Here is a 24,393-nt window from a genome sequence, read left to right as displayed (position 1 = left end):
CTGGGCACCCTGAAGTTTCAAAATCCCTCAATTACTTATGAGGAGGAAGCAAATTGAATAGAAATGTTTAAGGCAGCTACTTAATTGAAGGCAGATACCAAATGGTATAATTCAGTCTTGTTTTTTCTGATAATAAAAACCTACAGTCAGATAACAGTACTTGAGGTACTGAGGTTCAGAGGCTTTTTAAGTGCCATGCTAATTATAACGGCTCATTGATATACTGTAATTGAATTTTAACATCTTTCTGTTCTTACAGAAAAAAATTTTTAGTGCTTCTAGATATAATCTCAATTTTAAGAATACTCTATCAACCAGAAAAAAAGACTGCCATAATCTATGAAGGTTAACTCCTAAAGAGAAGCTACAAACTCATTTCAAGAAAGAATAAAGTACAAACATACGGTAAAGTCAATGTATACCCAAGCAAAAACTTCTCAGTTGGGCCCCAGGAATCTTGCAGTCTCCCCAGCCTACAGGGACGTGAAGGGCCTCTGGGTGCAACCAGAGTCCATGGGGCTGTGATGAATGATCTCCAGATTACCCCAATGATGTACTTACAAATATTATTTTCTAAAAATGTCAAGGAATAAAAGATGGGAAGCAACAGTTTGGCATAAAGTGCTGATGTGAGAATCAAGAAAACTAGGTTCAACTCCTTGTCATCCCACTGAATAATCTTAATTAAGTTATGTAACTTGGAACCCTTAGGTTCCTCATTATTTGTTAAATGAGGACTCATTTAAACTATGTCTAAGGCCTCTTGTTTCTAAAATTCCATTATTTTCTTTGCATTTACACTTCATGATGTCAAATAACATTTAGTGGTAATTAAAAGCTCTAAATTGAGTCAGTCATTCAATAAATACTTATTAAGCATCTAATCTGTGCCAGGCATGTGAGAATCTGGAAAATAGATATAGAAGACATAGTGTCCTAATATGGGGTTACACACACTTTATTGTGAATAAATAACATTTTATTATGAATAATTCCTATGTCCCTTTAATTAAATAGTAAAGTCTGCTGAACAATAAGTTTTAGAACCCACATAATGAAAAGCTTGCTTATGCATAATCACTGTTAACTTTAATTATAGCCAGAATTTCTACCAATATTGAAGACTTTTCTTCTCTGTACCCTTCATTTATTAAAAAAAAAAAAAAAAAAAAAAAAAGGAGGGGGACACCTTGGTGGCACAGTTAGATGTCTGACTCTTGGTTTTAGCTTGGGTTGTGACCTGAGGGTCATGGGATCAAGCCCTGTGTCAGGCTGTGCACTCAGTGCAGAGTGTGGGTGGGACTTCCTCTTCCTCCCCACCCCTCCCCTACCTCACTCACTCACTCTTATTTTCCCTAAAATAAATAAATATTTTTTAAAAATAGGATATTTGAATTTACTGGTAAATTTCACTAATAATCAAAACCGCTTTTCAAGTATACATTTATAAAAATAGTTTATTTTAAAGACTCTCAACAGGACTTCTACCTCTTGTTTTCAGATATACCAAGAAAACATCAATGTGTTCAATATATTTTGACTCATGATAAAAGTTGCTCCAGAGCTATTATTAGAGCTATATACACTGTTTAATTGAGCAGGGATAGGGTAAACATGGATTGTTTTAATTAAATATTACATAGTTGGATTCTCTCTTCCACAAAAGTGGTATTTTCATAAGGATACAATTTCACAAAGGTTACAAATATATATCAACTTACAACTGAAGGATCATTTAGTATTTTACAACGTTAAAAATCTAGTTCCATAGTTACTTTCTTTAAAAAAAAAAATCCCTTCCATATAAAAAGTCCAGGTTTCTCCAGAAATTAGCATACTTTCACCTAGTAGTAGGATCCAAAATGAGAAGAACTGTTATCTCCAGAAGAGGGGGGTGGAGGCAGTGGTGGAGGGGGTGGGGGTATGGAGTATGGTAAGGGAATTAATGGATGAGGTGCCATGTTAGGTGCAGCCCAACCCAGGTTTACAGATGCAGGTGGTGGAGGTGGAGGAAGTGGTGGTAGAGGAGGAGGGAGTGAAAAATTGTGCACATCAAACACTGGAGGAGGAAAGGGATACTGTGGCATGATAGGATTATCTTGTCTCTGAGGTAGAAATCCTGAAGGCTCCTGAAACACCATAGGCTCTGAGTTATAAAACCGTGGTGATGGAGGCGTGCCATGGCAAGGTCGAGGATATCTACCCCGGGAAAATCCTCGTGTGAATTCTCTGTTACGATATCCTTTTGAATGCTCTGTAACAGAAGTATGAACATTCCAATTCTGATGTACTTCTGAAAAATTTTCACCTTTGAGTGAGGAAAAAAGCATAAGAACAAAATTAAAATTAGTTTTAATACATCAAAAAACACTGCCTAAAATTTCAATGTCTTTTCTTTAACTTCCAATATTACCTTATGGTAGCCAAGAGAGCATAAGGCTCCAAATACCAATTTTAAATGACTATAAAAGGCCAGAGGATCAGGAAGGACCATAGATGTCTCATCAAAAACGATGAGAGACAGAAGAAGGGGCACAACATTTTCAAGTGCTGAAAGAAAACTCAATCTAGACTTCTAAACTAAATAAAAATATCCTCAGGAAAAAAGGGAAACTAAAGACATTCTACAATGAAGAAAAACTAATAACTTATCTCCCACAGACCTAAACTGATAGAACTACAAGTTCTCTAAAGAAACAAGAGAATAAATTTGAAACATAGCAAAAATTTGAGTAAATATAATCAAATGTCATTTGATTTTTCTAAATTACGTTTGATGGTTGAAGCAAATATTATAATAGGTAACAGTGATTCTAATTGTATATATGAACTATTTAAAGCAATTTATACTATAAATTAGAGAAAGCAACATAAAGAGAGGTAAGGTTTCTAAGACGTAAGGTTTCTACACTGCCCACAAACTGGCAAAACAATGACATCAGTAGATTTTGATAAGTAACGTACATATACTACCCAGAACAACCACTGAAAAAATTATACAAAGAGATACATTCAAAAACACTATAGACAAATCAAAATGGAATTCTAAAATATGTTACAGTACCCACAAGTAGGCAGAGAAATGAAAACCAGAGAGAACAAACAGAAAAAGATAGACTTAAGCCCTGACATACCAATAATTACATTAAATATGAATGGTCTAAATATATCCATTAAAACAGGGAATGACTGGCAGAGTGGACTAAAAAACACACTACAACTGTATGTCGACAAAAGTTCATTTCAAAGGATAAAGTCAGGTAGAAAGTAAAAGGATAGCAAAAGATACAACATGCAAACATTAAAAGAAAGGGATAGCTACATTAATATCCAGTAAAACAGGTTTCAGAACAGAGAAAATCATCAGAGAAAGACAGAGAAAAGAGAATTCAACAGTATACATATAAAGAATTGTACCCTATGACCACTTCTGGTTTATTCCAGGGATGCAAAGGCTGGTTCAATATTCTAAAAAACAGTGTAATCTCCCTCATTAACAGGCTGACAAAAAAAATCATGTCATCTTAACAGTACAGAAAAAAAAAAAGTGGGTATGAAATATCAGAAAGGGAGACAGAACATAAGACTCCTAATTCTGGGAAATGAACTAGGGGTGGTGGAAGGGGAGGAGGGCGGGGGGGGTGGGGGTGACTGGGTGACAGGCACTGAGGGTGGCACTTGACAGGATGAGCACTGGGTGTTATTCTGTATGTTGGCAAATTGAACACCAATAAAAAATGAATTATTAAAAAAAAAGAAAATGCTGTCAAAATTTAATGCTCAGCCATAATTTCTTAAAAGCCCCCCAAAATAGGAATAGACTGAAATTTCCTTAACAGGATAAAGAACAACTACAAAAACCCTAAACCTAAATTATACCTAATGATGAAGAACAATGTTTCCTCCTCTAATCAAGAACAAAGAACATTTATTCAACATAGTGCCAGGGGCTAGAGCTAGTAAAAGTAAGAAAGGGAGACCAAAAAAAAAAAAAAAAAAAAAAATACAATACAGTTTGAACAACAACAAAAAAGAATACCATCTCTACTTGCAATTGATGTTATTGGCTAAGTAGAAAAACTAGTGAGTTCAGCAAGGTCACAAGATAGAAATTAAACATAATAAACATTAATTTTTATTTCTATATTCTGGCAACACTTGGACACAGAAATTAAAAATGCAAAACCATTTACAACGATTTGAAAATGAAATACTTAAGTATATACTAACAACAAAAAGTACAGGATTCGTATTCTAAACATGATGTTGCTGGAAAAAAAACCCAAAGATTTAAATTAGTAGAGATGTATACCATTATTATGTAATGGAAGATTCAAAAGAGTTAATATATCAATTCTTTCCAAACCAGTAAAGAGGTAACTGTTTTTCTCATTTAACACAATTCCCATTAAAATCCCAGCAATTAAAAAAAAAAAAAATCTCACCAAGACTTTCTGCCAATATAGAGATTATTACTATAAAATGCATATGGAAAAGCAAAGAAACTAGAATAGCTAAAACAACTCAAAATTTTTAGGAAAAAAAAGAAAAATTTTAGAACGTAGGTCTAGACAAGAAATTCTCAGACTCCACAAAAGGAAAACAATAAATTGGGCTTCATTGAGTTTAAAAACTTTTTTTCTGCAAATGGCTCTCTTGAGAGGATAAAAATACAAGCTACAGGCTGTAACAAATTATGTACAAACTCTAACAACTCAAGAGCAAAAAGAGCAGAAATACAATTAGAAAATGGGCAAGACGCATCAACAAATATACCACTGAAGAAAAATAAACAGATGGCAAATAAGGACATGGAAAGATGTTCAAAATCCTTAGTCGTTAGGAAAATGCAAGTTAAAATCACAATTAGAGGGACGCCTGGGTGGCTCAGTGCTTGAGTGTCTGCCTTTGGCTCAGGTCATGATGCCGGGATTGAGTCCGACATTGGGCTTCCTGCAGGAGCCTGCTTCTCCTTCTGCCCATGTCTTTGCCTCTGTATCTCTTATGAATAAATAAATAAATAAAAACTTAAAAAAAACTACAATTAGATATCATTCATTACACACCTATTAGAATGACTAAAATAAAAAATAGTGGCAAAACCAAATGTTGGGGAGAATACAGAGAAACTGAGTCACTCATACACTAAGTGATAGGAATCTAACTACTGTATAATCCAGCAATTACTCGTAGACATTTGTCCCAGAGAAATGAAAAGTTGTGTTCACACAAAAACCTGTACACAAATACATAAAAGACTTTATTCCTATAATCAAAAAATGTTAACGACCCAGATGTCCTTCAATGCATGACTGGTAAACAACTTACTATGGGAAACTACACTCCTAAATGAAAAGAAACAAACTTGAAACATAAAACAATCTGGATGAATTTCCGGGAAATTACGCTCAGCATCAAAAGCTAATCCCTAAAGGTAACAACATACTGTATGGCTCTATTTACGTAATCATTCTTGAGATGACAAAATATATTATACAGAAATTGAGAACAGATTAGTAATTGCCAAGAGTTAAGGAGGTGGGATGGAGGGAAGTGAGAGTGACTATAAAAAGGCAACATGAGGAATCTTTTTCTGTGGTGAAAATGTTCTGGATCTTGACTGTCTGAATGTCAATATCCTGATTGTGGTATTGTAATGTACAGTTTTACAAGATGTTACCATTTCTGGAAATTGGGTAATGGACCTGCAAGAAAATCTCAGTAAGTTCTTACAACTGCATGTGACTCTACAAAAAGTTTAGTTTTAAAAAAGGAAAAATAGGGAGGTATAATAAAAGGAAATGCAGGTTATAAAATACTTTGATTTAGGTACTAAGTACCGTATCATTGAATTCTAAACATGGAAGCAAAGAGGTTTCTTAAGAAAAAAGTGCCTATATGCACAAATGACTAACAAGGCTTATTAGTTTTACCCCAGAAGCCATTTTTATATCCTTATCTTGAAAAACAAACGTTGCTATTCCTCATACTCTCGTCCGCCACATCTTGCAGTGTGCAATGCCTCTAATGTTATTAGGTGGATGCCAGGAGGTAAAAAGAGATCCTAGATGTTTACTTCAATTTTATTAGTTATCGACTTATATAAATGTACATGAAGATAAAAAAATTACTATATATTGTATTTACTCACTTGATTCATTAGATTCAGACTTGAATTTTTTCCGGCCTTGAATCTGAGATTTCTTCCTCTGCTTGGCTTCTTTTTCCTTTTCATCATCACTGAAATCTAAGGCCTTGCAGGAGAAAAATATATAAATTATGTCACATGGATTTACCGATTCATTGGTACATTCTTGGAAGTGAGAAGAATAAGCCTATTATTTAACACTGACCCTGAAAGAATATTACTTTTTTTGATACATATTTTTTAGTAATATCTGAGTTAACTACATATGGGACTCTGAATTAATACAGGCCAGAGTATTCACGGCTTTTTTTTTTTTTCCCTAAAAAGTACCAGGTAATTCTTTTTGTGCCCAGATAGGTAGTAACTTTAAAATGCCAATCTTTAACAACCTTCCCTAGCTAGAAGACTGACTTTAATTAAGCTTAAGGGTCAAGATTCATCATAGCATCAGCTATCAGTAAAGGAAAGGAATAGTTGCGAATATGCAAATAACAAATAATTAGATCTAATATAAAATAGAAGAGTGTTTTATCTTTCATTCATTCAAAAACTTATATGTACCCATTATATGCCAGACACTTTATAGGTATTAATTCTTTTAATAATATAACATCAAGTATAGTAAGAGCTATAAATAATAAAGCAAAGTAAAGGAAGAAAAAAATCACCATGGATGCTATTTAGATTGGACTGCAGGGAAAGGCTTAGTTATTATTTTCATCTTTATATCTTTAGAAGATAAACTTGAGATAAATCTCGAATGATGAATTAGCAGTAAAAATAAAGGAAAGGAAAATTTCAAGGAGCAAGAATATGTGCAAAGGCATGGTATAAAAGGGGCATGAAATTGGTTCTGAAAGGCAAAGCAAAAGCTTCTTATATAGCAAAGTCAGGGATGATGAATCGGAGAAGAAAGTCATCAGGCACGTTCTAAGAGCAGGATGGAGATAGTAAAGGATTTTAATTGGCATTGGTTCATTTTAGAGACTGGTTTGGCAATATTTTGCTATCACCTGCTAAAGTCAGAAAAAAATTCACATATTTCTTGTAGACATATTAATTTAAATTTGCAAACACATTTATTCAACTACAAATTACATATTCATGTACTAGAAATGAATACCAAAATGAAAAAGGCACATGCCTTATACATGATCAATGATTAACGTCAGGCAATAATTATATACTACAAAATTTCATCATAATAAACTAAAATTTAAAATCTTAAGAGTTTTCCCTTACTACAGAATTAAGGGGCATTCAGTCAACTACAAAAAACAATACAAAAACAAAACACACCATGGAGCATGCCGGGATTTCATTTTGAAATTAACCTAATCACGCGGATTTTTACAGACAACTAACATTACCATAATTAGCAACTGCAAAGCTTAGTACTAAAACAACAGGGATGTTTTCATTTCACAAGATACATGGTGTAAAACTTTGGTGAATTTTCTCAAATATTTTAAAAACATATAACTTCAGGAGTAAGATGACCTGAACATAATGGTTAAGTGAACTTGATTCAGAGCCTTAACAGAAATCACAGCTGTACATAACATAAATTGAAAAGCATAATCCCACGGCAACGTGGTTACTAAACTAGGACCACTCACTGGTTAAGTAACCCTCTAAGTTACCATCACATGATTCATGACATGCCCCAGCAAAATTAGAAATTAACATGAATCTTCAGAACTGCCTAAGAACATTTAAAATGAACAAAGTTAACTCTAGAAACCCAAGAAGGATTTAGAATACTAAGAAATATCATCAATCAATACTAAGAAACTGATTCATCAGGAATCAGAATTCCTGAGTATGTTTAAAAACTCTCACTTATAATAATTATATTTTTCTTTTAAATTGTATGAATTCATACTATTTTCAAAAGATATACTCATTGCTGCATTTTCTGTATTTTAATAACAAAAAAAAGAATATACGCTTAAACATCTCCATGTAAAGTTAAATAATCCTACAGATCATTCTGGACTATTCCACATCTCTAGAAAAACTGTGTATCAAGCTATTTGGGACATAAAACCAACACTGACATGGAATCAAGAAAGAAAATCAAGAATTCTCTTTTTAGGACGATCGTTATAAAAAAAAAGGAGAGGTAGGTACATTCTAAGGATTTTGCACCTCCAAAAGAAAGGTAGCTTATTCTAAGCACCATTAAATGTATTCATGTCCCATATGGTTAATATCCTAAGTATAGAGTAAAACTTTTAAAAATAATCACAATCCTGCCTTCACCAGTAGGAAAAAAAAAAAAAAAACAGGAACAAGGAAAAAGAAGAAAATGATAAACTGAAATATTACTGAAAATATTTTTTTCCCCTAAAATGATCAACCAAAAACTCTTAGTGAGGGGTATAAAACAGTCACCTGGGAAAGGGGGAGAATACAGGCTCCCACAGATGGCAGTATGACTGCCAGGTAGCATTAAGGACCTCCCTAAGGTCAAGATGAATTTAAAAAATTAAATCCTGGGGTGCCTGGGTGGATCCGTCAGTTTGGTGTCTGCCTTCAGCTCAGGTCATCATCTCAGGATCCTGGGATGGAGCCCCGTACCGGGCTCCCTGCTCAGTGGGGAGCCTGCTTCTCCCTTTCCCTCTGGCCCTCCCCTCTGGGCACATGCTCTTTCTCAAAAAAAATAAATAAATAATCTTAAAAATAAAAATTAAGGGACTACTGGGTGGTTCAGCGGTTGAACGTCTGCCTTTGGCTCAGGGCATAGTCCTGTCCTGGGATCGAGTCCCACATTGGGCTCCCTGCATGGAGCCTGCTTCTCCCTCTGCCTGTGTCTCTGCCTCTTTCTCTGTGTCCCTCGTGAATAAATAAATAAAATCTTAAAAAAAAAAAAATTAAGTCCTGCTTTATTTCCTAAAGTACTGTGTAGAGACTTTTACTTACTTCCGGTGGTGGTTCTTGATCATTCTTCCATGACGCATCTGATCCCCTATCCCTAAAAGAGAAAACAGTGAGAAGAAAATAAGTACATAACAGTCTGTGTTTATAACTTAATAGTACAGAAAATAGTGAAGTAGAAGACGTGAGCTCAACCTTTAATTTTGTAATACACATGGAAATAAGAGCAAAAAATAAAGGACCACGTATAACGTTCTTCACCTTGTTTCAGAAGATGTGGGAAGCTCCTAAGAAAAACACAAGATCTGGACACATATAAATATCAGCACCGGGGGAAATCAGAAGGAGAAGCCGAGGCAATGGTGTGCAGAGGAAAAGGGGTCTGCAGTTCATAAGCATCTCCAGGTGCTACGACTTCGACTGTATAAAGCTCACTCCAACAAATGCTTATTCTACACTGATTTTTACATCAGCTACTGTTCCAGGTGCTAAGGGTACAAGATGACCATGAGACATTCCCTTAAGATTTTGTAGATTTAAGGGTAGAGGTAACAACATGAAATTCTTCTTCCTCTACTTGCCTGCGGGATATCAACAATATTCCATGGGTAACCGGAGCTTAGTCCAACAGTAGTTCTCCGGGCAGAGAGGGCGGAATAAAAGCTACCTTATTTGCTAATGAGAAAGAATTTTGAAGAGTCTGGAGGGCAGTAAAATCACATGCACTAACTACTTTTAGTGGGAAGTTTTATACTCTATGACCAACAAAAGTACATGTATTATCAAGTATGACTAGGATTTCTGAAAGCTCATCTTGATCTCTTTAATCGTTTTGATTTTATAAGTTTGACAATACCTCTTATTCAATTAAAATATTATAAAATATTAGACATTGTCCTCTCTGCTTTAATACAGATCTCAAAAATGAGATTCTCAGGAATTCATTAAAATCATTAATACACTAATCCACAATCCATAAAAATCAGTGTACAGATGTCAGTGGGCTGGCAAAATATGAAAATCACTAAGTCTGATCCAGAACTCCTGACACCATATGAGGCATTACCAAAGATTTTTCTACCACTTAAAAAAAAAAGCTTTTACTCACTAATTATCAGTTCACGCCTGTGCATGTAACAGCCCCAGGACTCCCTTGTGCATAGACGTGCCACCCTCTGGCCTATGGTGTCCTTAGCAGGGGTGGGGTTTAAGGACGTAAAAAGAGGAAGTTCCCCATCAGTGCATTTACCAGAGAAAATCAAAACCTACTAAAGAAGAGATCAAGCCACATCTCAAAAAGCACTTTTAACAAGAGAGTAAGTGCATGGGAAGCTAGAGTTAACACAGGCTTACTGGGGTGGCTGAACTAGAGAGGAGGAAAACTTCTCTACCTCAAAGGCAAGGTCCTCCCCGAGTTCCCATGCAGATGTAAACTGCAGTCTAGATAGAACAAAATCATCTTGTCGGGTGGGGAGTTTGCCAGGTAGACCTAATTTCCCAATTCTTCAGTTTATTGTTTCTGTCTAGGAAAAAATTCTTATTCTTGCAAATCAAGAACAAAGATTTCTTTTGTTTAACATCTATTTAATAAATATCTTCAGAGTAGCTTTTTTAGGTTTATCTTTTTAAAGCTAAAATGTTTTACTTGTTAAACGCCTAAAAAAGGGACATCCAGAGCAACATCAATGTCAAAAGCAGAAGGAAACGCTGTCTAAGGCATGATTATAAAACGTGACTTTTCTATGTAAGCCACCTTTCTTTTCAGCAGCTGTTTGGAAAAATCAACCTTACCGACACAAAGAACGACTTAGGCAAAATGTTCCTCAGGAGTATGTGGATTCTTAAACATGGGTTTGATGAATTATGATAAATGACATTCAGAGGCTGGATTTAATATGGGCTTTAGAGGCTTTACGCCATGCAACAGGGACTAGTACTGAGGCAGCACTAAGGCCACTCACGGACTCAAGTTCCCTTCTACGTTCTGCAAAAACCACATTCCTAACGCTTCAACTACACTTCAAGTTTCCCATCAAAGAGAGCTTAGACCTAAAAAGGGACTTGTGTGCCAAACTGAGTACAAAGTCTTTTTGGATTTAAGATCCTCACCCCTCCCCCAATCCTTTGCAGTGTTTCTTCCACTCCTAATTTTACAGTATTTTTAGTGGCTCATACTCATTACATCTTTCCAAAACATTTAACTGTTTTTTCTTTCCTGAAAAAACTATTCTACTTGAACTAAATATTACTCATTTACTATAAATAAATTATATGATTATAATAACAAGTTCAACTGTTATATAAGCAGCTCTACAGCTAACACTTGGCAACACAAATAACACATGGAAAATGCACAATTAATGAGTTGCATAAACATGGAGGAATGTTACTACCCACATGCCAAAGGCATCATTTAGCATCCACAAAAGGGAAAGCAGTAATTTGTTGGTTAAATCAACCCTGTTTATCAACTTAATACACAATTTTTTAGGGACACATTTTTGCTGTCTCTTCTGTAAATCTACAATTTATAAGCAACCTGAGGGGATCCCTGGGTGGCTCAGTGGTTTAGCCATTGCCTTCGCCCCAGGGAGTGATCCTGGAGACCCAGGATCTAGTCCCACATCAAGCTCCCCACATGGAGCCTGCTTCTCTCTCTGTGTCTCTGCCTCTCTCATGAATAAATAAATGAAATATTTTTTAAAAAAGCCACCTGAAATTTACTCATTTTCTTTTTTTCTTGAGAATTATGAAGTCTTATTAAATAGGTAAGCCTATAATGTTCCAAGAAATAGTTTTATTTAAAATGGGAAAGAATTCTATTTAAGTGGTAATACTAATGCTGAAGTAGCATGTCTATTAAAAAAAGAAAAAAAAGGTATGTAATGGAAAAAAATATGAACTAGAATCAGAAACTTTATATGGCCCATATATAGTCTTAGTAGTTGATTATTTCATTTTGGGTAAAAGATAAAAATCATCTCTACGTGTAAAATCTATTAACAGATTGTTGCTTTCAGAGATGTTAATTAGGAAAATGAATGAACGCTTTGGAACACAGATATTTAACAGAAAACTACCTTCACTGAAAATTATTCCTAAAATATAAATATTAGATAAGCAGACAACAACTAGCATATCAGTAACATACTTACTGTTTAAGTGTTTCTGTGAATATGTATTGGGTGAAGTCTTTCATTGATGGAGCAAAATACATAGTGTCCTTTATTTTAATACCTTTACTCTCAATGTGCTCTGAAGAATTAAACCGTAACACATAAAATGGATGTGCAACAGGTCCAAATATCTCAAATATCTATAAAATAGAAGAAACGTAAAGACCTCCTTAATATGTAAAATAATAACTCAAAAAATTAGTAATATTTTTTAAAACCAATAATTGTTACAAGGTAATTTTGACATGTCATAGCAATAAAACTATATTTACATTTAAGTTACTTTTTCCCTACTCACGAAGTCTTCATGTCTTGATTATACCAACTCATTCCAGATTTCCTTCCTTATGAATTTAAAACAAGTATAACAAGTTTGTTCCTTGCTAAATTCAAATCATCTTGGTGGTATACCAACTAGATACAAAAATGATTTTTTTTTTTATTATTCCTCATTTAAGTTGTCAAGTATGAAGAAAAGAATTATAATGTGAGAAATAAAATGCTGTCACTTGGAATCTTATAACACAATTCAAAAGCAAGCTTCTGCTTTAATGGGTGGGTATTCAATCATTTCTGCTGTTTCCATACAGTGGTTAACATTTTGATAAAATTAAACTGTTTCTAATTCAAAACCTAGAAAAAAGTAGATTTGAACTTGAAGTTGCTTATTTCTCCAAAACAAAAGAAGCTTATACGGCCTTTAACTTTTATGTTAAGGAACTTGCTTTTAGTGTAAACATATTTTATTTCTGAAAATGTTTTATGATTAAAGGAAATCTCTTGTTTTCAAAATATTCTCAAAATACCCAAATTTTTTAAAAAATGTTTCTGATAATAGGTGTATGTCATAGAAACTAGACCATCACCAATGTCAGTGTCAACTTTTCTAGTCTTTTTTCTACTAATATTTTTTTCTTTTGAGATCACATTGCAGTTTTGAATACACTTTTAAAACTGAAAGTTGCATTAAGTTTTTCCACATGATAAATATTATTTGCAGTGTAATTTCAGTAGCTATATTATACTCCTTTATAGATCTGGCATGATTTAACTTGTCTTACAGGACACTTAGGGAGCTTACAATTTGTATAATATGATAAATGGTGCCATGAAGAACATCCTTCTAAATGTAAATTTCTGTATTTTAGGTTTTTCAAAAATTCTTTTGTAAGGGCCAGAATTATTGGAGCCAAGAGTATGATTATTAAAACTGGATATAAATTACTACATAACTTTCCAAATCGCGTGGACCATTTTAAACCAACTGCACTGAAAGTTTTAAACCAAATGCACTGTTTTAATACGTTCTCAGCTCTTCATTTTTGAGAGTAAATATTCTCATTTTATCTTTTATATCATTTGACAGTTTACCAATTTTCAGGGAGGCAATAAAACTGCTCACCCATCAGGGTACCAATATTCTGAAGGCATGAATACCCACAAATAACTAGTAGTATTCAATACAATTAAAATGCCAACATATTCTGAAGTAACACTAATAGCATTAAAAATGTAATTTATTTTTTAATTTAATTTTATTTATTTTTGTTTTTTTTTAATTTTTATTTATTTATGATAGTCACACAGAGAGAGAGAAAGAGGCAGAGACACAGGCAGAGGGAGAAGCAGGCTCCATGCACCGGAAGCCCGACGTGGGATTCAATCCTGGGTCTCCAGGATTGCGCCCTGGGCCAAAGGCAGGCGCCAAACTGCTGCGCCACCCAGGGATCCCTATTTTTTAATTTTAAAGAAAATAGCAAATTTACTTTGAAAGGATTTAGATACAAAGAGTAGACCTCTTCCAACCAGAACAGCAAAGGACAGAGGGAAATACTGCAGCACAACTCTTACTGGCTCACATTACATACAGTAATAGATTGTCTTGTCATTTTTTAAAAAGTGTTAAAAACCTTTCTTTTTTTGAGCTCCTTTGATAAATATAGACAGATCTAATTCTTCAAGTTTGGACAAGAATAGGAAATATGTTTAGAAAAATTTCCCATAAAGGTATTATAATAGTCATTGTTTGCAACCTGATACATAAAGCTGTTTTTCCCTCGGATTGGTTTCATGGACAAAAGAATTCCATTTCCTGAGAAATGATTTCACTAAAGAAATGCCTGTACAGCTTCAGGTTTACACAGGGACTGGTTTGAACAAAAAAGCTAAGTGACATACAAAATGCTTGAATAAAATCAAAGTGTACTTGGTTAACTATTCTTAAGATCTCAAGTGTTTATGAGCCATACCTATGATAAAATCATTATAAGGTTTTAAGTAAAGTAACACCAGGTAACAGGAAGCTACTTTAAAGAATGCATACATGGCTTACATCAAAATGGTGAGGTATTTATGCTCCTACCTCAAAGAGCCATGGAATACTTGACCGAGTTGACATAAGCAATTTAGCTAATCCAGAGATATAGGAAAAAAAGGTTTAACAATATTCTAAACTACTATCAATTACGAAGTATAGATTTTAGACTGGCTAATACCTGAGAGCTAAGTAAACTCTAAAGAGCAACCTCAGACAAACTAGGGCTCAGGCCAGCCCCTTTCATCTCCTAGTTTCCTCCAACCTTGCATCCCAGCTCACTCTTCAGGCCTGCTTCTGAGGATCCTGCAAGTTCCAAACTACCCGACAACAGATAAAAGGGAAAGGAAGGAGTGGCTGAGACAGCAGTGTGAGAAACAAAACTGAGGATTATAATGTCTCTAAGATATTTACTTTAAGGTAGGCAAGAAGCTTTCCTTACACTTTAAATAAAAGTATATATTCCATAGAAATTATCATAAATTCTTAATCCAACTAATGTTTTATACTTACCATACCACTACCATGTCATACAGATGTAGCATAAGGACTGTTAGGAAAAAAACCTGACAAGAGCAGTAAATTCATTCCCCCAAATTCTCATGCCACAGCATAGTCCAGGCTTAGATGTTCCGTAAACTGCATGGCACAACTTGCAGTGGCTGGGGGCCTGCCAGAGTCAGAGGGCTACACCTGCGCAAAGCACTCCGAGAGAGAGAGAGAGAGAGAGAGAGAGAGAGAGAGAAGAAGCTGCACTCTCCCCTCTCCACACACACGTTATATATTTATTGCTTAGCCTAAGAGGGATCAGGTAATCCTCGTTTCTACAGGTAAAAGGAAACAGATCAAACAGGCCCAGGGATAATGCTGGAAGACTGCAAATGGAGAGCCGAGATCTGCATACTGCTGCTCTGAGAACAGCCTTCTAAGAATGCCACCTGCCAAAGGCCCTAGCTTGTTCCATCTGGGCCAGCTTTTGGCTAAGGTACCAAAAGGGAAAAGGGGGAAATGAACCCCCACAGCCATCCAGAATTCTCTCTTATCAATCGCTTTACACTAATCACTGTGTTACTACTACTTCACAAGTTGCTGAGGGATGAAAAATAAACGCTGTATCAAAATAATACAGAGACTTTCATAAATTCAGCACATACTACCAATCAAGATTGTAATATATTCTTTTAAAAAAAATCGGTAAAAATTCCTTCCCAACTCTAACAAATAATGAAAAGTAAATGCAAAACAAATAAGTAATTCATCTTGTACAGGGATAATAAATTGCACAGGTTGGTCAATTTTTAATCCCCTGATAAAGACCTAAATATTAAAAATAAAACTTCATTCATCATTTACCAAGAGTAACTAATCATTCCTAGGATTAAAGGGCAAAGGGTAGAACACAAATCCAAGGACACCTCCCTTAGATCAGTGGGGAAGGGGGAGGAAGGTGGAAGGAAAATGCATCAGGCAGACAGACTAGGTGGGAAACTCCATTTTATTCCTTTTTAAGATTTATGATTTTTGACTAAATGGGGAAAATTCCACTTGCTTAAGCATCAATGAATTAAGATATACAGAATATTTATCACTGTGTCTCATTATGTTCAAGAGTAGAGGGAAAAGAAAAGAATGTGCAAAGGTTTGACATTGAAGATAAAACTAATTTAGTATACAGATAAGATCTAAAACAGATTCGATTTCATTTTCTGGTCACTGGTTCAACTAATAATCCCAACTCTACCTACCCCAGCCTATACCATTATTTTGGGGGAATCACATCAAGGCATTTAGATTTATAATCAAACATTTTTTAAAGGCTTGTCAGTTCTTGAATATACAAAGCTCTCTATATAAAATGTAGAAATTGATTTGATTTTTTTTCTCTAGACTTATGTCACATAACTAAAGTTAGAGGCATAAATGTTACATTTTTATCTGACTAGTTTCAATGTCAACTGACAAAAGAGCTGAATATTAACATTAGCCACAATTATAGAACTAAAAATTCAAATGTATCTGATCAAGATATAAGAAATGTGAATTTAGAGGTTTTTAATTAGCAAAGTGTTGGGTACTTTGAAATTAAAATCGTCTAAGCTAGCTACTTAAAGAAAAAGGCAACTGTCATGAAAATCATAAATAAAAGGAATCATGGAAATAATCAGTTTCAACTCATCCAGAAAATCAAGAAAGAAGTTTCCATTCCCTCTTTTCCCTTCTCTTCTTCTACTACTTCCTGGAGGACAGTGAGAAATGCTTGGTCTTTGTACTACAGCAGAATACTGGTTTCTCCTAAAGAAGTACACATACCGATGGGCATGGAGAGCTACTCAAGGCAGTCACTGACTCGTTACTATTCCTTTTCTCTCTCCACCTTCTCTGAGGTTAAGCCCCCAGTGAATCTCTAACCACTTAACACAGGCACCAGCAGAACCAATAGTTGAAACAAAAGGACTGAGGCCTGGTATTTGAAAGGGAAAAAAGTACAGCATCATCCTTTAGGCATTAAAGTCTTTTTTTCCTCTCACCAACTTTCTCAAGAATTGCCAAAATATATCAGCTCTGGGCTCCAACTAATTCTGTCACTGATTGCTTTGCAATCCTAAATCACTCATTTCTCTTTAGTTAATTAGCTTGTTGATCTGAAAAAAACAAAAAACAAAAAACAAAACCAAACATATGTAGGTAGTACAAGGTAGGCAGGACCCTGATAAAAACCTGATCTCTTTCTAATATGTGTGAATGCGACAGTAGGAAATAGCAGATAAAACGGAATATATATAAATGACCCAATAATATAATTAAAAAGATATGTTTTTTTTTTCCTGATCAGGTGTAAATTAATTGTATCTCCTAGAACAAAAAGGAAGCCAACTGTTGGTTATCTGGGAAAAACTAAAGCCCAAAAGGGACTTCCCCAAAGATAATAGCTGGTTTCTTGTTTTCTTATTTTTATTTGTTTTCAACACAGTACACATTTACTTAGCATTTATAATTTACAAAGCACTGTACTTTCTAGAGTGGAGAATGCTGAGGTGAATAAACTACCCCTCTACCCAAAAAAAGGAACACTTGGTTAGTATTTATATTCTTGATCTTAGAGGTCTTACATTCTCTGCTGACACTCAGCATTGCCTATTTACTGGGTAAAAAGTATAGTCTCCCATATTAAAGATGGACATGCAGAGTGTTCCATTTGAAAAATGTTGTAAGGGATTTGACTTTATGGCAAGTGCTAAAGTACACAGACTCATAATTCCCTAGAATGTGCTTACAGAGACACTGTAGCTATTGCTGAAATCTTTTTCCCCTGTTTCTTTTTTCCACTCTTAAGATTCCACCTGAGGAAGCCAAAGTTTAAAAAGTTTTAAGAGCCACCACTCAAAGGGACTCACAAACCAAAAGAGTTAAGAACTACCATACTGTAGAAAGTTTCCTGCACTCAACTTTGGGTACCTGGAGGTATTCAATATGCAGACCCACCGCCTCACAAAGTACCTGACAAACAGGAAAAAATGGCCTGAATATTGAAAAAATCAAGAATAAAATAAAACTCAAAAGATAAAAGTAAAGAAATAAAACTCAGAGCTCTATACTGCTCATCTACTAAAATTAACAAATTCTTTTTAAGACAGATAAAGTCAGAAAAACCAATCAACAAAGAAACAGAATAATTGTAAGATTTGAATTTTTTTTACAAACCTTTCCTGCTGCCTGCCGATCACTTTTAAAAATTACAGTCTCCTCATTAACTGGAGGTAAGTTAGTCATAGATTCAATTATTACTGAAAAACGAAACAAAGGAGATTATTTCAAGATTTAATCACAAGATAATGTAAAATTTAAGTGAGAATTTAGCCTTTAACTTCAACAAAATTTAAAATGAAATTTAAGGTGAGCTAATATACCTCGTAACTACTCTTAAGAGAACAGTCCATTATCGAGTGGCACACGGAAATAGATTCTACATATTTTAATTTAAAACAAAAAGCTACAATTCTAAGAAAAAAAAAAAAACTAAAGTAAAAATTCTCACAGAAAATTGGTATCATCCACTAAGAAGTCAATAAAACAAGTCATGTACATTTTCCCAAGCAATTTTTACTCAAAGTATAATCACATTTAGTCACAAAACTCCTGTTTTAGGAAAAATTAGTCTTCTTTCTCACTCTAGAAATTCTTTCTACAAAGCACTGAGTACTTACTGATCAATGAAAAAGCTAAAGACTTCCCAAAAGCATCTTCCTCTGGACAGATGCAGAATAATGGAACTCACAGTAATTTTTATCATTCTCCTTCTCAAAAAGCAAAAGCATTATCCCACTAGTCTATCATAATCTCCAATTCCTGTAAGTGCCACAAATGTTAAACAAGCAAGCTACCAGAGCAAAGAGAAAAAAAGCAAACAATAGGCTCTTAGAAAATTAGAGCAACACGTAAGCATACTTTGCCACATTACACAGATAATGGCATGTCCACTTGAGAAATGAAATATGTTCAGGTTATTAAAATTCATTTACAAAATTCCAACTGTATTCATTAATTATAACAGTGCTTCTAAGTTCTAAACATATATGGAGTAAAAGAGCACAGATCAACAGTTTTTGCATTAGGTCTGTTTCTTGAATAAAGATGATGAGTAAGGACTGATGGTGACAGTGAGCACTCACAGCATTTTCAATCATTTCTCCACCTTAATCCCCTCCCCAAGAATCAAATTAGATGAAAATAAAAGATCACCTAATCCAATACCCTCATTTCATAGAAAGACAAAACAAAAAAAAAAAAAAAACAGGATTTAAGGGTTTAATATTATCACATGGCCAATTTCAGACGAAGGCATCCCCAGAACCTAGAGTAACCTGGATCCCTAGTTCCAATCCTCTTCCTTTAACAACATGACTTCTGACCGTGTTTCCTTCTAGGTGGCAGTTGCAGGTAGTTGGGTACAAATAAACCTAAAGTTTGTACCATATGCTGATAAAAATCTCCAAGGCTATCAATAACCAAAATATGTACCAGTATAAGATCCTTAATTTCCTGAAAATCTCTCTACTTCTACCCAGGTGGATAAGATCTAATTAGCCTCTTGCGTTTTCCAAAGTAAATAAAGGGAGAGAAAGAAAAACAAGCCAGCATTGTAGAATAACTGCAGAGTACAAAGCCAAATCCTGCCTTTTTCTCCTTAGGCTCTTATCTGAATTCACATATTTTTTGCTTCATGTACTAAAACTTATTATATTTTCTCTTTTGTAATTTGCTCCAAATCACGTTCGATATTTTCCGCTCTCAAAACAGAGTAGCATGTGCTGATTTTGAGTCAATCTTTATTCCCAACAGCTTGAGAACTTTGTTAGTCTATTAGGGCATGCTAGTCAAACCAGTATCTTTAAAAAGCATTATTCCTTACACATCATATATTTCATATTTTTTTCTTGAGAAACATTACAACCTTTATTTTTCTATATGCATCAAGTCTAATAAATGCTCAACTCACTATGTAATCAAGTTATTACTTACTTGACTTACGCCTATTATTAAATGCCCAAGATAACTCAAAAACCAGTAAATGTAATGACTCAAGAATTAGTTTTAATAATCATGATTTTTATTAAAAGAAAGTTCCACTTTAATCAGAATTTTGATTAATGAATTGCAGAAGTACAAAATTACGTAATTACAAACTTTTTAAAATATTGGTATGGACAATGTTAGAAAAAGGTCAAAAGTCCAATTTTTGGACTACCACTGACCCATTACACAACTGATCATAAGGGCAAATGATTTAGGTTTTTCTGGGTCCCTTAAGTCCTGTAAACTAAGGGGGCTGGTGGACAATCTAGGTCTTTTATCCAGTTCAAATATCCTCTGACTTTGTCAACTCTGAGTTCTACATTCAGATGGATCTTAGTATGAGAGCTAATGGTAGCTACATTAACTTCAAGGGCTTTTAGTATACCTACCTCACATCCTGCGGCTAAAAGAAATCTATAATATCTAGTTCTTTTCTAGCCAATAGCTTTATATTTCATGACATTAAATGACAGAACTTTCTAATTTACATGTTTCTAAAATAAAAATCAAGGACAGTAGGCAGAACAATGTCTCCCTTGCCCAAAACACCCAAAACTCTAAACCCTGAACGTATAAATATGTTATCTTACATTAAGGGGGGGGGGTTATTTTGCAGATATGATTAAGAGTAAGGACCTAGAGATGGGGATATTATCCCAGATTACAACCCTCCTAAGGAGCCCTTAAAAGTAAATAATCTTTCCAGGCTTTGGTCAGGGAGAGATGTGATGAAGGGAGAAGGGTGGGAGAAGGTATATTACTGACTTTGAAGATGCAAGAAGGGGGCCATGAGCCAAGGAATACAGGCAGCCTCTAAAGCAGAAAAGGAGAAAATGAGTTCCTTTCTAGAGCCTTTAGAAAGGAACTCAGCCCTGATGGACCCCTTGATTTTAGCCCAGTGGGACCCACATCAGACTTCTGGCCTACACAACTATAAAACCATAAATTTGTGTTGTTTAAAGCCACTAAGTTTGAAGAAACTTAACAGCAATAAAAAACAAATACTCCAAATCAAAGAAAATTCTGGAGAAATGTCAGTAAAAGCAGACTTTATATTTTTTAAAGACAATGCATTTTTGAGTTACATATATAAAACAGAATTTATTCAAACTTAATTACTATAAAATGAAGTATTATTAGATATGTCACAGAAAATGCACTTGTCATAAAGCCTTTGATGAGTACAAACTTGGATATAAATAATTTTATTTGTAAAATTATTTACATACCTAATTGCTCAATAATACTTGAAACCATCCCAAAAGGCTTTAATTCAATATCTTCAGGCAGGATAATAGTGAGTTCTTCAACAGAAGGTAATTCCTATAATATAAAAAAGCATTAATTTTCTTCCAGCTGCAACGACTAAAAAAAAATGGGACATCATTTCCATTTAAAGCACTATAAACATTCCTGAAGATGGGGCCTTAAGCACTTACTCCATCTCTGATGTTATTGTTTTTAGTGTCTGACGGTATTTCTTCCACCTCCAGTATCTCCCCACATGAGTGACGCAACAGCATCTATACCTTAATCCAGCTAGACTAAGAACATGGACAAAAGTACCTATATTTTTTCAATCATACTTGAATGAGACAAAAAACAAAACAAAACAAGCTATTATTGTTAAGGAATCCAATGTTAAAAAAAAAAAAAAAAGACATTTCACATAGTGATTCCCAGAGAAATAATTCTCCTGACCACTACAATTTCTCCACAGAAGAAGAGTTCTCTCTCTTAGCTGTCTTAATTTGGTTAATTTGACAGAGATTAAGTAGTTGAAAACAGCAACAGCAATCTTTCCTGGGACTGTCTGAAAAAGAGTGTCTGGCCTCTTCAGGAAAAAAATCTAGAATTCTTGGGAAACAGAACATAGGCTCCCTCGAAAAGCTGTGAAATGTTGCCTAGTTTCTTCTTTCTCTATGTAAAAAACTAAATATCTTTACATTTAAAAATTCTTTTCTGACCCAGCTACTATAGTAATCTCAGTTGCTATAGAAACTAGATGCTGAAGTAGAGATGAAGTTGAAGAGAAGTCTAAGAATAAAACTGACCTTAGGCTTTAAGCAAAATAAACCGAACTTTCTATTTTTGACCTTTGCCAAAAGACCACAACTAACTTTTAGAAGGAAGTTCTTCCTTAAGAAGGCTTGAAAGTGTAAAGATCCTATTACTGGCATGTTAGGAGTTGGTTTGGAAGGAGAAAGGTAACTTGAAGAAATGCTGAAAAATATGGGAAAACCCTAAACAGTACAGTGTATTACAGAGGACTACATCATGGGTAATCATTTTCCTCTTCAAGGACTCAACGTTTTTAACAAATCAAATAACCAGAGTTAAAGTTTAATTCGCTTCTGGGAGATGCTATTTTCTGATTGAGAATTACTCACGAACAACCACACTGAAGGTCTCAACAAACTCCATTCAGAAGACTTAACTTCTACATGGTTAGTCTGAATGGTGCTGGAGGAAATGATTGTGTTTTATGCGTCAGAATTTTTTCTGAGTACTTTTAGGGAGAGGACAACCACCTGTCATTTTTGCATATTAAATATGGATAGTCTTTTCTTGGCAAGACCATGGTTTGAAAGTGGTCCATGTGTGTATTAAAATAGAGAAGGGAGTACAGTTGTTAGAACTGGGAAAGAACATGTGACATGGAATAGCCCTGTTAAGAAGTTTTCAGCTAAAGAAATCCCACACCCAGTTAAAAACGAGAATGGAGAACTACGATGCTGGGAGACAGCAGACATGGAGAGCAAATGACACTGACTTCTGCTTCTAGGGGTGGCACCCCTAATAAGTACAGAATGGCATTTTCTAACGCCCAAGTATAGTGATGAAATCTGACATCTGCCCCACTGACTAAGCAAATTACAGTTAAATCTAGGACAAAAACTTTCCCTACTTCTGGACTGCAATAAAGCCCACTGGTTAAATACAGTCAGGATCATGTAGGTAGAACAAAGGATAAGGAAATCTCCAAAGAGGAAGTGCTGTTAGGTATTTTCAGAAAACCTCCAAACTGAGGAGGAGGGTATGTCATTAATGCTTAGAACACAAAATAATGTTATTTTCAAATAAATAAATGCTATTTGGCCACAGAATTAAAAGTTCTTGTTTTGTATTTTCTATTAAGAGGAATAAAGGCCCATGTAATATATTATGCTTTCATACAGATGTTAACTCTGATACTGTTGATTTCTTCTAACTTTAAAATATAAAATACATGCTCCTGTTTTTTAAAAAAGGAAAAAATTAGTAGTACAGAGGGACTCAGAGTAAAAAGCAAAAATTCCCTATTTTACTACTTTCAACCTTCCAATTCCTCTCCATAGAGCGCTGTTAACAGTACCTTTCAAATACATTTACCATGCAGATATAAACTTTATTTCTAATTGTAAAATGCTTTACTTATATCCACATTATACTGCAAGCTATCTTTTCTATATTTTGTACATCTTTCTACACCAAAACATAAACATCTAATTTTTTAGATTTTTAAAAAATGTATTTATTAGAGACAGACAGAGAGAGAGAGAGAGAGAGAGAGAGGCAGAGACACAGGTAGAGGGGGAAGCAGGCTCCCTGCAGGAGCCTGATGTGGGACTCCAAGTGGGACTCAATCCTGGGTCTCCAGGATCAGGCCCTGGGCTAAAGGCTGCGTTAAACCGCTGAGTCACCGGGGCTGCCCAAACATCTGATTTTTTAGACATTCTTACAGTGTATCTCTGTAGACTATAACTTAACACGTCACCTGATAAAACATCTGCCTCTTTTTAACTTTTATCATTACATACAATGATACAGTGAACTATCCCTTACATGCATCTTCAAGTCACTCCTGTGATAAATCCCCGTAAGTCGAAATGCTAGACCCAAAGGTACAAACGCCTTTATAGTTTTGACAGATTTTCAAAAAGGTTGTCAATTAACAATTCCACAAGCAATGAGAGATTTTCTCACCCTCTTGCCATCACTGAGACGCAAACTTTAAATCTCTGCTGGGGTGAGAGGTTGACAATATAAAACAGCATCTTGCTTTTATTTTAATTTCTTCATTAATCAGAAAGACTGTGCATTCTTGCATGTTTCCTGGCTTTCTAATTGTGTTTATGAATTGTTTGTATATTTTACACATTTTTCTTTCAGAAGGTTCTTTTTTTATTAACTTATAAGAGAACTTTGGGTTAAAGAACTTTTGCCCTTCACCAAATATGAAAACATCCACTCCCTTTTGTCACAGAATGGTTTTTAGCATTTAAGTTGCTTAATGAACTTTAGCATTTTAATTTTTATAT

General features: G+C 34.7%; 1 protein-coding gene across 1 annotated transcript in view; it reads right to left on the bottom strand.

Annotated features, from left to right (window-relative positions):
- Positions 1–1,439: 1,439 nt before the first annotated feature.
- The window catches only part of NAF1 (nuclear assembly factor 1 ribonucleoprotein), a 40,135-nt gene continuing 17,181 nt past the window's right edge, over positions 1,440–24,393 (bottom strand). The window contains exons 3-8 of the mRNA XM_055336680.1: positions 21,322–21,415; positions 18,221–18,303; positions 12,184–12,344; positions 9,074–9,125; positions 6,152–6,254; positions 1,440–2,308 (exon numbers count right to left, since the gene is read on the bottom strand). Coding sequence (XP_055192655.1) covers positions 1,845–2,308; positions 6,152–6,254; positions 9,074–9,125; positions 12,184–12,344; positions 18,221–18,303; positions 21,322–21,415 — 957 coding nt within the window. The 3' untranslated portion in view covers positions 1,440–1,844. The remainder of the gene's footprint in view (positions 2,309–6,151; positions 6,255–9,073; positions 9,126–12,183; positions 12,345–18,220; positions 18,304–21,321; positions 21,416–24,393) is intronic.

This window comes from Nyctereutes procyonoides, unplaced genomic scaffold (assembly GCF_905146905.1).
Source record: "Nyctereutes procyonoides isolate TBG_1078 unplaced genomic scaffold, NYPRO_anot_genome, whole genome shotgun sequence".
Lineage (NCBI taxonomy): Eukaryota > Metazoa > Chordata > Mammalia > Carnivora > Canidae > Nyctereutes > Nyctereutes procyonoides.
Note: the sequence above shows the minus strand (reverse complement) of the source record. Positions and strands in the feature narration are given on the sequence as shown.